At 41.8% G+C, this 12,834-nt stretch overlaps 1 protein-coding gene across 3 annotated transcripts in view; it reads left to right on the top strand.

The window, feature by feature from the left end:
• The first annotated feature begins 1,547 nt into the window (after positions 1–1,547).
• Positions 1,548–12,834, top strand: part of mei1 (meiotic double-stranded break formation protein 1) — a 64,183-nt gene continuing 52,896 nt past the window's right edge. For all 3 annotated transcript variants that reach the window (XM_085453565.1, XM_085453564.1, XM_085453563.1), the window contains exons 1-6: positions 1,548–1,622; positions 2,031–2,188; positions 2,387–2,510; positions 6,404–6,454; positions 9,610–9,683; positions 12,262–12,367. In XM_085453565.1, coding sequence (XP_085309691.1) covers positions 2,045–2,188; positions 2,387–2,510; positions 6,404–6,454; positions 9,610–9,683; positions 12,262–12,367 — 499 coding nt within the window. In that variant the 5' untranslated portion in view covers positions 1,548–1,622; positions 2,031–2,044. The remainder of the gene's footprint in view (positions 1,623–2,030; positions 2,189–2,386; positions 2,511–6,403; positions 6,455–9,609; positions 9,684–12,261; positions 12,368–12,834) is intronic.

The following is a 12,834-nucleotide window of genomic DNA, read 5'->3' as shown; positions in this document are numbered from 1 at the left end:
GTTGACAGATTATGCAGCCTGTTTACCCGAGCAGCGAGAAAGGCTCTCCGTCTCTTTGTGTTATATTTGCCTCTCTCAGGGGGCAAATAAAAAGCCACAGACTGATGGATTTAGCTCCTGTCCTGGCACAAATTTATAAACCGATATCTTGTCTGACTCTTCTCAGTCAACCAGAAGAAACAAAACCCTCTGACCACTTCCTGCACACACAGTCCCAGCGCAGTAGCTACACTTCGCCTAAAATATGTTTGCTGGAGCGCAGCACATTTGTCAAAGGTTACATATATTGAACTCTGAGAGGGTTTATCTTTCTGCACACTCATTTACACCGTCACTGACAGACAGAGGCGCGGCGTGATGAGCTGGCCACACGTGTGATGCTTTGATGCACACTGAACTCTGCTTAAAGAGAAGCAGAGGGAGATTATAAATCGACATGTCGGTAGTAGCTGATACTCGCCCCCACACACCTATCATCACACAGTGGCTCAGTTACCCAGAGGCTTTTGTTGTCATGGTGATAACCAAATTGTGGCCTTCACAGCTAAATGATACTCAGACACACGTCTCAGCATAACGATCAGCTAAGATATTCCTTGGAGGGTAAATTGGTGTTGATATATAATTGTGAGGCTAATTGTGCATGGATTTGCTCAAACATACACCATCAGGCTTCCTTTGAATGTTAGAGACTGTTGATTTGATTGGACTTTTAATATTAGAGCAGTACAATGTACTGAGCTCCAATGTTCATCAGCAAGAAATATGGGACCTAAGCAGCTGTTTCATGTGATTTTATGTTAAAAAAACAACAACAAAAAAAACCAAGCATGAGTGTAATGATGAGGCAAGCATTTCCCATATGTACACGAAATTGAAAAGTTCCAATAACTGCAGCAAAAATGATCATAGCATTTCAGATAATTATCATTATTTGCCAGAACATTATCTTCATGCACTATTGTTCAACACATGGATCTTTCTAGTAAAAAAGTGAAATAACAACCAGAAAAAAATGCTTGTATCTTATCTTTTTTTCATACATTTACAAAAAAACAAAACAAGTTATTCATATATATTCATAGTTTACAACTATGGTTATGTACTTGCACTATTCCAGAGTTGTTTCATTTGCATTTTTATTATCATACACATTTAAAGATACCAGATAAATCCATTAGATCATCAGCTCTTTTTGTGGTTTTTAAATAAGGGTTAGCTTTCAACATAACACTTGCTAATATGAGTAAAACCACTCTTAAAGATATTAATATATTGTCCTGTGTTATCTTTTTGTCAGAATTTGGCCTTTTTTTTTGTTTATTTTAAAACCAACACTTAATGTTAAGGTAAATTTTGAAGGAGGCTTCACAGGAGAATTTAGTTATTTAATAAATAGACATCTTAAGTTTTTGTATCATATATTTGTTTATAAATATCAATTTTTATAGTATCATTATAATATTAAAATGTTTTACATTATAAATGCAGTTTTTATTAGTACAACAGTGTTTGGAATTATTTTGGTAACCTACTGTACTGTAATGTTCAATAAAGTTTGGGGTTTTGACTTTAGCCATCATTTCTGCACAGTTCTCGTCTGATATATACTGTCAGCAAAGGTTAGTTTATGGTTTATTACACATATTTTGTGGTTATTAGAGTTTGTCAATAGCATTTGTTTTAATAGAAATCTTCAAAAACATCTGTTTTTAAAGAAAATCATGGCTAGTTAAGTTATAAATTAACTCTAGCTAGTGCTAATAATATAGTTAGCATGTAGCGCTAGGTAATTTATAACTTAGCTAGCCATAATTTTACTTAAAAACAGATGTTTTTGAAGGTTTTAAGAGAAATCTTCAAAAACATCTGTTTTTAAGGATATTATGGCTAGCTAAGTCACAAATTAACTTTAGCTAGTGCTAATATTATAGTTAGCATGTAGCGCTAGGTAATACAATAGCTTGCTAGCACTCTTGCTCGCCTGCAGTTTTGTATAAAAAGCTGTTGTGGTCTTTCTGTCTGAACAGGCGAAACAAACAGAATGACAAGCAGGGATATAGTTTGCAACAAGATCCACTTCAGACATGACCCAAAGTGGAGTAGGCGCCTTGGGCCTGTGGAGGGAGGCGGGCTGCTGCTCTGTGTGGCCTGCCTCATTGAAATGATTGACGATGAAGACATAGCAGTGAGAAGAAATATATTTATATACATCTCCATGTTGTAGCTGTTTACTGTGGCTTTACATTCTCTTGCACAACCTTTAGGAAGGATTGGGAAATGTGTATGAAAATTGCATTATGCTGATAATTTCCCTTGATGCTCAGCTGGAGCTTTATTTACCCTCCTATATCTCTCCTCCTACACGCTTGTCTGTGGGATGCAGTCTGTGAGGAAGTCTTCTGCCTTGTCCAGTGTAAGTGGAGTGCTGAAGTATTCTCCGGGGGCTTTGAGAGAGCTGCTCCAACAGGACCACAGAGTCTGTCTGCATTTTACAGCCAAACTATTGGGTGAGAAATAGTAACACATGCAGCAGATTAGAAACAGAAGGAATGTCTAGCAAGGGCGATTGTGAAGCGCTGGACTTTCACCTCTCACTTGCTATCTCTCTAAAGGTGCAAACAGTTTTATGCTAGGTAGGCAAAATCAGACTGGAATGCACTTAGAAAACAAGGAGCATCAACAGTACTATTGCAGTGCACAGACCTTCAGTCAGTACTGACAGTCCTAACCATCACTGGCTGTTTTCTCACTAGCTCGAGCTTGATTGTTTAACATTTGCACTCCTTGAAGCTAATCACCACTGTGTTAGTCCACTGTTGTATTGGTGGTGCAGTCGCATTACAGCTTTTCTGCAAGGTCAGGCTGAACAGAGAGAACAATTGATCTTAGCAATCAACCAGAACACGATACAGAAATATTCACACTACTGGACATAATAGTTTTTGCGTTGATTTCATTTAAAAAAAAGGATCCACGCCGATAATGCAGTTAACCTTGAGTTTACTACTTTTCTTTTCTTTGGAGAGGTGTGCTTGTCATCGGTAGTGTGATTAAACCATTATACTGATTTGTGACTTTGATGTGATGCAGTAATTTGGGCCTTAATTAAGTGCTGTATATGTAACTGATTTTCATTTTTAATGACAGCCACATTAAATCTCATTTCATAGATGGAATCATCAAACTAAGTAGCCACCAAAAAAAAGATCATTAGCATGGGCTGCAGGCTAGTGGACAGCTTTGCTTTTAACTATGACGGGGATTGGGACCCACACCCAGTTTCACACCTTGGCTCAGGTGATTAGAGGATCATCAGGGGGTCCTTTTGTCCCTCTGTGGGGGGATACTCCCACTAGGTTTATATCTGGGACTCTCCACCATTTGACCTTAAGAACTGAAGAAGCTTCTCGGATGAGAGGTGAAACATCTTCCATCCATCCATCCATCTTCATCCGCTTTATCCGGGGCCGGGTCACGGGGGCAGCAGCCTAAGCCAAGAGGCCCAGACCTCCCTCTCCCCAGCCACCTCCTCCAGCTTATCCGGGGGAATACCAAGGCGTTCCCAGGCCAGCCGAGAGATATAATCTCTCCAGCGTGTCCTGGGTCTGCCCCGGGGCCTCCTCCCGGTGGGACATGCCTGGAACACCTCACCCAGGAGGCGCCCAGGGGGCATCCTTGTCAGATGCCCGAACCACCTCAGCTGGCTCCTTTCGATGTGGAGCAGCAGCTGCTCTACTCTGAGCCCCTCCCGGATGGCCGAACTTCTCACCCTATCTCTAAGGGAGAGGCCAGCCACCCTTCGGAGGAAGCTCATTTCTGCCGCTTGTATCCGCGATCTCGTTCTTTCGGTCACTACCCACAGCTCGTGGCCATAGGTGAGGGTAGGGACGTAGATCGACCGGTAAATTGAGAGCTTCGCTTTTACACTCAGCTCCCTCTTCACCACGACGGACCGGTGCAGCGTCCGCATTACTGCAGCTGCAGCCCCAATCCGTCTGTCGATCTCCGGCTCCCTTCTCCCATCACTCGCGAACAAGACCCCAAGATACTTGAACTCCTCCACTTGGGGCAGGAACTCATCCCCGACCCGGAGTGGGCACTCCACCCTTTTCCGGCTGAGAACCATGGCCTCAGATTTGGAGGTGCTGATCCTCATTCCCGCTGCTTCACACTCGGCTGCAAACCGTTCCAGTGCGAGCTGGAGGCCCTCACCCGATGAAGCCAACAGAACCACATCATCTGCAAAAATCAGAGATGAGATTCTGAGGCCACCAAAGCGAAAGCCCTCCGCCACTTGGCTGCGCCTAGAAATTCTGTCCATAAAAATTATGAACAGAACCGGAGACAAAGGGCAGCCCTGGCGGAGCCCATCACCCACCGGGAACGAGTCCGACTTATTGCCGGCAATGCGAACCAAGCTCTTGCAACGGTTGTATAGGGATCGAATGGCCCGTAGCAATGGGCCAGACACCCCATATTCCCGCAACACCTCCCACAGGACACCCCGAGGGACACGGTCGAATGCCTTCTCCAAGTCCACAAAACACATGTAGACTGGTTGGGCAAACTCCCATGCACCCTCAAGTATCCTGGAGAGGATAAAGAGCTGGTCCAGTGTTCCGCGACCAGGACGAAAACCGCATTGTTCCTCCTGTATCCGAGGTTCGACTAACGGACGAACTCTCCTTTCCAGCACCGTGGCATAGACTTTCCCAGGGAGGCTGAGGAGTGTGATCCCCCTGTAGTTGGAACACACCCTCCGGTCCCCCTTCTTAAAGATGGGGACCACCACCCCGGTCTGCCAGTCCACAGGTACTGCCCCTGATCTCCACGCAACATTGCAGAGGCGTGTCAACCAGGACAGCCCTACAACGTCCAGAGCCTTCAGGAACTCGGGGCGGACCTCATCAACACCAGGGGCTCTGCCACCAAGGAGTTGTTTAACTGCCTCAGTGACCTCGCCCCCGGAAATTGGCGGGTCATTCCCCTCATCCCCAGACTCTGCTTCCTCCTCGGAAGACGTGTCAGTGGGATTAAGGAAGTCCTCGAAGTATTCCTTCCACCGCCTGACAATTTTCTCAGTCGACGTCAGCAGCGCTCCGCCAGCACTATACACAGTGCAGGTAGAGCACCGCTTTCCCCTCCTGAGACGTCTGACGGTTTGCCAGAATCTCTTCGAGGCAGCCCGAAAGTCTTTTTCCATGGCCTCTCCGAACTCCTCCCACACCCGAGTTTTTGCTTCAGCCACTGCCCGAGCCGCATTCCGCTTGGCCTGTCGATACCTGTCGGCTGCCTCCGGAGTCCCACAGGCTAACCAAGCCCGATAGGACTCCTTCTTCAGCCTGGTGGCTCCCTTCACCTCTGGTGTCCACCATTTGGTTCGGGGATTACCATCTTCAAGTAACTTAAAGAAGTCCAGACGCTTTTCTTTGCAAGCTCCTTTGACTAACTATGACGGGGTTTCTGAAATTATTTCTGAAATGTTTGATTTAAAGACACAAAATACGAGCTATTAACAAAAGTATAAAACATATAAAACTATCAAGACTTTCATTATTTGTGATTTCTTGTTTGCATTTAAGTTGTAGCGTAAGTTATTTCGACTCCTGTACCGTGAATAATTCTCTGTGTCAACATATCGGATGACATGACAGCAATAATTTTTGAGGATCTTTAAATATGGAATGAGTTGCCGTGCCGTGAAAATCCCAGTGGAGCCAGTAAGACTGTTAATATATAGACCTGCATTGTGTTTCATTATTCTCACAACACTAAATTACTGACTCCTCTATTGCAAATGTTACACTGCTATAATTGAACCTCTGTATGTTTTTTTAATGCTAGATCATCCCAGGGTTTTATTGATAACTTCCTCATTGGAGGATTATTAGGTTGCCGCATTAAGTGCTATGTTGAAACCATTTAAGCTCTAATCAAATTAGCACAATAAGAGGATGTGTGGCAAAATGCTAAGCCATAAAAGCTCTGACCAATCTGACAAGACGTTAAAAGAGCTATTAGAGTTCTTGTGGGATTGTCTGCATGAATTGTGCTTCTCCATCTGAGCATAATCCAATAAAAATATGCCTTACATTCATCACTACACTGAGTTGTTTTTCTTTAACATGCTTTTAAGATAGTACTTTATCTTGGATGTCCAGCAAAGCTAATGCAAGGTAGAGTACCCTGTACAGTATGATCAAATAGATCTTTATTAGCATGAAGCCCCATCTAATGTCTCTGTAATTTGTATTTTCTATTTTGTCCTATTTCATCCTTTTTTTTTTGCATAATGACATTAAATTTCTTCCTCCTGTACTTCTGTGTAGAAGCAAGAGTGCATGTGGTTTTTGAAGTATGCCTTTTAAAATCTGCTCTGTCATATCTTCTCTGTCCCCAGGGATGCTTCAAACTGCAGAGGACCCTGTAACTCTGGAGAAGGTTGACCAAGGTGAAGAGATGCCTCTTTCTGGTTTGGTGATGTATGCTTGTGTGTCTGTGTGTGCTCAGGAAAACACACATACACACTCTATGTACAGACTCGTGCTCACATTGCACTCACGCAAACATAGATGGAGGCCTTCTATGCAGTTGTTTTTGTGAACACACACACACACACACACACACACACACACACACACACACAGTAATGGTCAGGGCTGGTGGCTAAGGCGATCTTTGACTTCAAAGCTGAAATGTGAATTTCTCTTTGTACTTAATGAGTTTATTTGGGCAGCCAAATGCAGATTATTCTGTATCCTCAATCTTGGCCTCGTGGCAAAGTCTCACTTTCAAACACTCAGACAGATTTTCCCATTGCAGCCTTTCAAAAATGCTAAAAATAAAAATTTTTAGTAAGTCCAAATTAATTCAGTGCAATTCACTTTTATTTAATTTATATAGCGCCATATCACAAGAGCAGTTGCCTCAAGGTGCTTTATATTGTAAGGTAAAGAACCTACAATTATACATGAGAAAACCCAAACAATCATATGAACCTCCTATGAGCAAGTGCTTTTGCAACAGTGGAAAGGAAAAACTTCCACTAAACAGGAAGAAACCTCCCGAGTCAGGGAGGGGCGGTCATCTGCCGCGACCGGTTGGGGGTGAGCAGATGAAGACAGGACAGAGACATACTGTGAAAGAGAGCCAGAGATGAGTAATAGCTAATTAAATGCAGGTATATAAATGCATCATGAGTGGAAAAAGGTAACTGAAGAAGAAACACTCAGTGCATCATGGGAATCCCCCAGCAGCCTGGACCTATGGCTGCGAATCAAATGATTTTACGGGAGCTGTCTTAAAAATGCCCAAGGGACTGCTTTTCTGTAACAGTTAGAAGAGTACTTAAAATGTGACACTGCATTTGGTTTCTGCACAGACAGTGTGTAAAGCACACGTTTTGTAAATCACTTGAGCGCTATAAATAATGCAGTCATAGTGTGAGGAGATAAGAAAGAAGGAGAAAGAAAGCCTACAATCTTCACAGAATTGTTCAGCTTTGCAGTTACAGCTTAATGAGAACTTGCGTTGTAACTGAGAGGGAAACCGATGCATTAAACATTAAACTTGCATCTATTGCAGTTTATTTATTTGGTACACTGCCTTTTTGATATGACAGGGTAGGGCTGTTCGATATATATCGGATGACGATATAAAAACATCTATCGTTTCAGATTACGCTATCGTTTTTTCGTGGTTTTGATGGTCACTGTAGTGGCTATATTAATTTGTTAAAGTTCTCTCTTTCTCTTACATTTAATATAACCACACTACGGACGGACAAGCGACTGTTTTTGTCGTTTGCAACCACGACCGTAAAACATTGGCGTGGCCCCGCCGTCCGCTTGTTTATTTTGCATATTAACCTTTCACAATAAAGCTCAAGATCCTGTTGAGACTTTTCAAAACAAAATAAATTATGTGAAAGTGTATGCAGAGTTTTTACGGATGAGAAGGAAAAAAGATGCGTTAGGTACTAAAAAAAAACAAACCTTAAACTCAAACGTTAGAACAGGCTTTTCCCCGCAGCACGCCGTGTAATAAATACAAAGAAAACGGCGGCTGTTACAACCTATGCCTTCATGCATCTGTTAAAAGTCTCAACTCCAGGTACACAGCGCCCAGCTGAAAACACTTCACGCAAGTCGAGCTGCCCGAGATTCACAGAATTTACAGAAAATGTTAAATTTTTGTGATTTATATCGTTATCGGGATGATAGATATCTTATATCGGGATATGAGATTTTGGTCATATCGCACAGCCCTATGACAGGGTTTAATATATGTCACTACTGTTTGGATAACGCTTGTATAACACCCAATAATGGAAATATACCACAACTCATAGCCTGTTGCACACCAGTGCACATCCTTTAATGGAAACAGGTTCTACTTGCATACGTATCATTATGTTTTGCACAGTTTTCAAATTGAACTTGCCCCAAATGTTATGTTTAGTTTGCAGTATGGGACTTTTGCCTCTCCCCTTTGGCAGGGAGAAAAGTAACACAAACATTCTCCATACGTACTCACGACAATGCTAATCCCTGTTTGTCCATCACTTTTTTTAGACCTTAAAAAAGGTTCCTAAACCTTCCACCTAACATGATATTGTTTTCTAGCACTACTTATGCCCTGAGCTCACTCTTCGTCATGTGACACATGAACCATGGAGCCACTGGAGCTCCAGGGCGCTAATGTCACACTAGACGCCAGCTCTAAAATTTCAGTATGCTGTAAAATAATGGCACATTTATCTGATACTGATTAACACTGATCGGTAGAAATGTTTGGTAAGGGCTTAAAGAAAGGGCTGTAAGAAATTGCTGGAGGTTGCTGGCAGTTGCTGTGAAACTAATTGCTACAGCTACCTTCATACAGACCCAGAGACTGGTCAGTGAACGCTGGCAACTGTATTCTCTGACAGGTAGCAAGTGGTTTACTGGAGGTTCCTGGCAGTCAGCAGGGTGTAATTGAGGGTGTACAGTGCTGCACCAAAAATCTCCTTGCAGTTCCTTTGGTTGCTAGCAGATTGCTGCAGTTAGCATGTAAGAAGCTGTCTTCTCTGCAGACTTGCACTTTTTGAACTGTGTTGGTTGCAGGCAGCATTAAGGCACAACCTTTACTTTCTCCATTCCCAGCTTGCATTGCACTTCTTCAAGTTTCACTACTGCTCGGAATAAACGGTGACTGCACCGTAATGAGCAACCACACCAATCTGCTGCCAACCATGGCAAAGTTTTCAGTGCACAACCCTCCCCCCAGTCAGGGAATGCACATTTTCCACTAGCGCCTTGTGGTTGTCAGGCTTGTGTGACACGATGCCTTATGTAACGCAAATTCCTTAACTACCATTATTTATAGGCACTTCATATTTAAGTAAATTCCTGTTTGAATCATTTAATCGCATGCAAATTTCTAAAGCAGTGGTAGAAGATTCTGAAGGATAATTTAAAAACTTCAAAAATTATACACCTGGATTTTTCATTAACATTGACTGTTTTGATTTTCTGTCTTGTAATTGCAGTGACTGTGCGAAAGTGTGAAACTGCACTTATTTGTGATGTTTATGCATACATTTGTGTGTGTGTTTACTTGCGTCAGTGCTGGTTCAGCTACTCCTGGAGCTCCAGAGCGAGCTATCATTTCGCTTCGTTTTGGATGAGATACACAAACAGGTAAGACAAATAGAGAAACGCTCCTACTCATGTGCACGTGCAGGCAGAAGAACATGCCCAACATCTTAAAAATTTTAATAGCACTTGTGTAACTAGCGTCATACTCTCCCAAGGCTGTTTAGTAAACAGACAGTGTGCTTGTCTCCCTCTTGCTGCTGTTGTGTCACCTCAGGGGGAGACAGTAATGGAGAAGGCTCATCCTGCTGCAGGTGGAAAACAGTATAGCTGTGTATACTGATGATGACAGAAAAATATAACACCAGCCACAGCAGACAAGTCTCATTTATGCTACAAGAACAGAGCTTGATTATAAGTTTTGACACAAACTGTTAGTGGAAGAAATTATTATTTTTTTCAGTTTAAACACGCAAGCACTTGGCTCAGATTAACCCTTCTTCTGTGTATCACTATGTATGGAAGTGGCCTAGTGTTATTATGCTTCATTTTTCTTGCACCAGATTTGGTAGAGTTGCAGTTGTAGGATTTTTTTGTGTTTACTTACCCATTATTAATTCTCCAATTTGCAGTTGGTATTTGGTGGAAATAAAAATGTCAGCTTTTGATAGAGTGTTTCCTACCTCACTCAAAGCTGGTGATGGGGGACAAGGAGGCAAAAATCTCTCGAGTGTCTCTAATCCTGTCACAGTCTGGCGAGGGCAGACTGTATGAATTGAAAAAGGACCCAAAATGCAGACTCCAAGGAACAGGGAACAAAACTTTAATGTTAACAAAAAGCGAGCCGTTTAATATGGCTGGTAAAAAAGGTACAAACAAAGGGCAAGGCAAACTGAAGCAAAATTAACACAAACCTAAACTGGGAAATCTAAACAAACAGTAAGAAAAACCTAGACAAGAAACTTGGAAGCATAGCATAGGAAACATGGCGTGGACAACAGACGACCTGACAATCACACACTGAAAACAGAGGACTTAAATACACAGGAGGTGATTAGGGGAAGTGGGAACACATGGAGGAACAGCTGAGGGTAATAAAGCAGGACGAGGCAAGGGAAGCAAAACTAGAAACACTCACATGAGACATGGACCTTCAAAGTAAAACAGGAAACACACTGACTGAATTCTAAACATGCAAACTTAACAGCAACTGGGGAGACAGAATATAGGAACCTGAAATATGGTACAAAACCATCACAGTGGACATAACATGGAACACAGGGAAGCCATATGACGAAGCCAAAGAGCAAAACCTAAGATAACCATAACTGAGATCTAGGGAAACACGAAACAGTACTACAAAGGACTCAAAACATAATCCATAATATAAAAACACGAGATCTCTCCAAAATGAAACAGGAACATGAGAGGCAGACATAACAACATAAGACAACAGACATGAAACACACGAAGGGCAAGGGAGATTTAACATAGTTGGAACACGAGGGGGAAATAATAAGAACTAGAAACACTTAGGCATGATAATACAAACTTGATAACATAAGACATGCAGCATGAAACACGAAGGGTGAGGGGAAGCTTAAATACAGGGGAAGAAAACACAAGGAGTCTAATAACCAAATGAACTTAGATAACCTAATGAACAAAATAAACTCAAACTTAAAACGCTGGGTCAAAAGACCCAGGACCATGACAAATCCTCTGAGCCCATTGTCGTGTGTGCTTGGCCTTACTGTTGTGGAGCTCTCGCTGAATAATTTCAGAGATTTTTTATCGAGTGGAAATAAAAAACTTAAGCGGTTAATAACATATATGTAGTATATGGAAGCCCGTTTCCGCCACTAAAAAAAAAAAGCTAGTATCCATAACTCGAAATTTCGAGTTATTTTCTCGAAATTTCGAGTTATTTTCTCGAAATTTCGAGTTATTATCTCAAAATTTCGAGAAATATAACTCAAAATTTCGAGTTAGCTCTGCCAATCAAAAATATACGTGAATGAGGTTGCTTTCTTGTTACCCGGAAGCATATGGCGCACTCAAAAACGGATCCCAACAAATTAAAGTATGTTTGCTGATAGTAACACCATGTGATTCAGCTAATAACACAGGGATTTCATCATTTGTGAAGCCAGGCTGAAAACACTCAGCAATCTGTGCATTCACGACTGGATGTAATACCGGTAGCTTAGCTGTAGCATTTGTAGCTGAGGGCTTCAGCTTCCGGGTAACATGGAAATGACGTCATTCACGTAGATTACTGATTGGCAGCGCTAACTCGAAATTTCGAGTTGCTTTTCTCAAAATTTTGAGTTAATATGTCGAAATTTCGAGATAATAACTCGAAATTTCGAGAAAATAACTCGAAATTTCGAGAAAATAACTCGAAATTTTGAGTTATGGATCCTTTTTTTTTTTTTAGTGGTGGAAACGGGCTTCCATAGTAGTAGGATATTTAGGTTGTTGTAGTAGTTTTAAAATATATTTTGGTCATTTTGAAGATTTTTTTTAACCTACCATTAAAATAGCCGTTTAGCTTTAAGACACCCGTGCAAACCGATGTTGTAGAGCTTTATGATCTAATGCATTAAGATTTCCTTTATATTACTGTGTGTGTGTGTGTGTGTGTAAGTACTGATGATTTTTTTCTGTGTTCTTTTTCTAGCTTACTGAGCAGCTCAGTGTGAAGCATTTCCTGCCTACATTCAGCTTCTTGGGTAACCTAATAAAAGCTGCCCCTACTGTGTCCCAGAGCCTTGTGACTCATTATGGTGAGACCCTGGAAATGACACTCAGTGAGACCTCAGAGTAATACAGGGACACGTAGCCCCTAGTAGTAGTAGTCTGTTTTCATCCTTGTTTCTATTTTCTTTACAGTCCATTATCAAGAAAGGTACATCAGTAAGCTCGTCTCTCAACACGAGCGTGAACTTTATCTCGTCAAGTGATAAACAGTTCTTGGAAATGTTGTAAGCAACGCATAATTTTTCCCCTTTGTTTTTACCAGCACTGGATACAGGTGGAAAGGTGATGCGTGGACTTATTTATAAAGTTCATGCTTCATGAATTCCTCTCATTGAGATTTATAATCCGGCGCTAAATACTTTTTAAACTGTAAACATACTGCTGTGTAGCAGGCCACAGCCACTGACCCCTTTGTATAGCAAAGACATTCATTTGCCTTACGGAATGTATAGAGTATCTGCAAGAAATTGATGACGTGCGTTGATTCAGGTCA

This window comes from Copadichromis virginalis, linkage group LG4, assembly GCF_057382275.1.
Source record: "Copadichromis virginalis isolate Kocher_CV1m ecotype Utaka linkage group LG4, C_Virginalis_male_GT1.1, whole genome shotgun sequence".
NCBI lineage: Eukaryota > Metazoa > Chordata > Actinopteri > Cichliformes > Cichlidae > Copadichromis > Copadichromis virginalis.
Note: the sequence above shows the minus strand (reverse complement) of the source record. Positions and strands in the feature narration are given on the sequence as shown.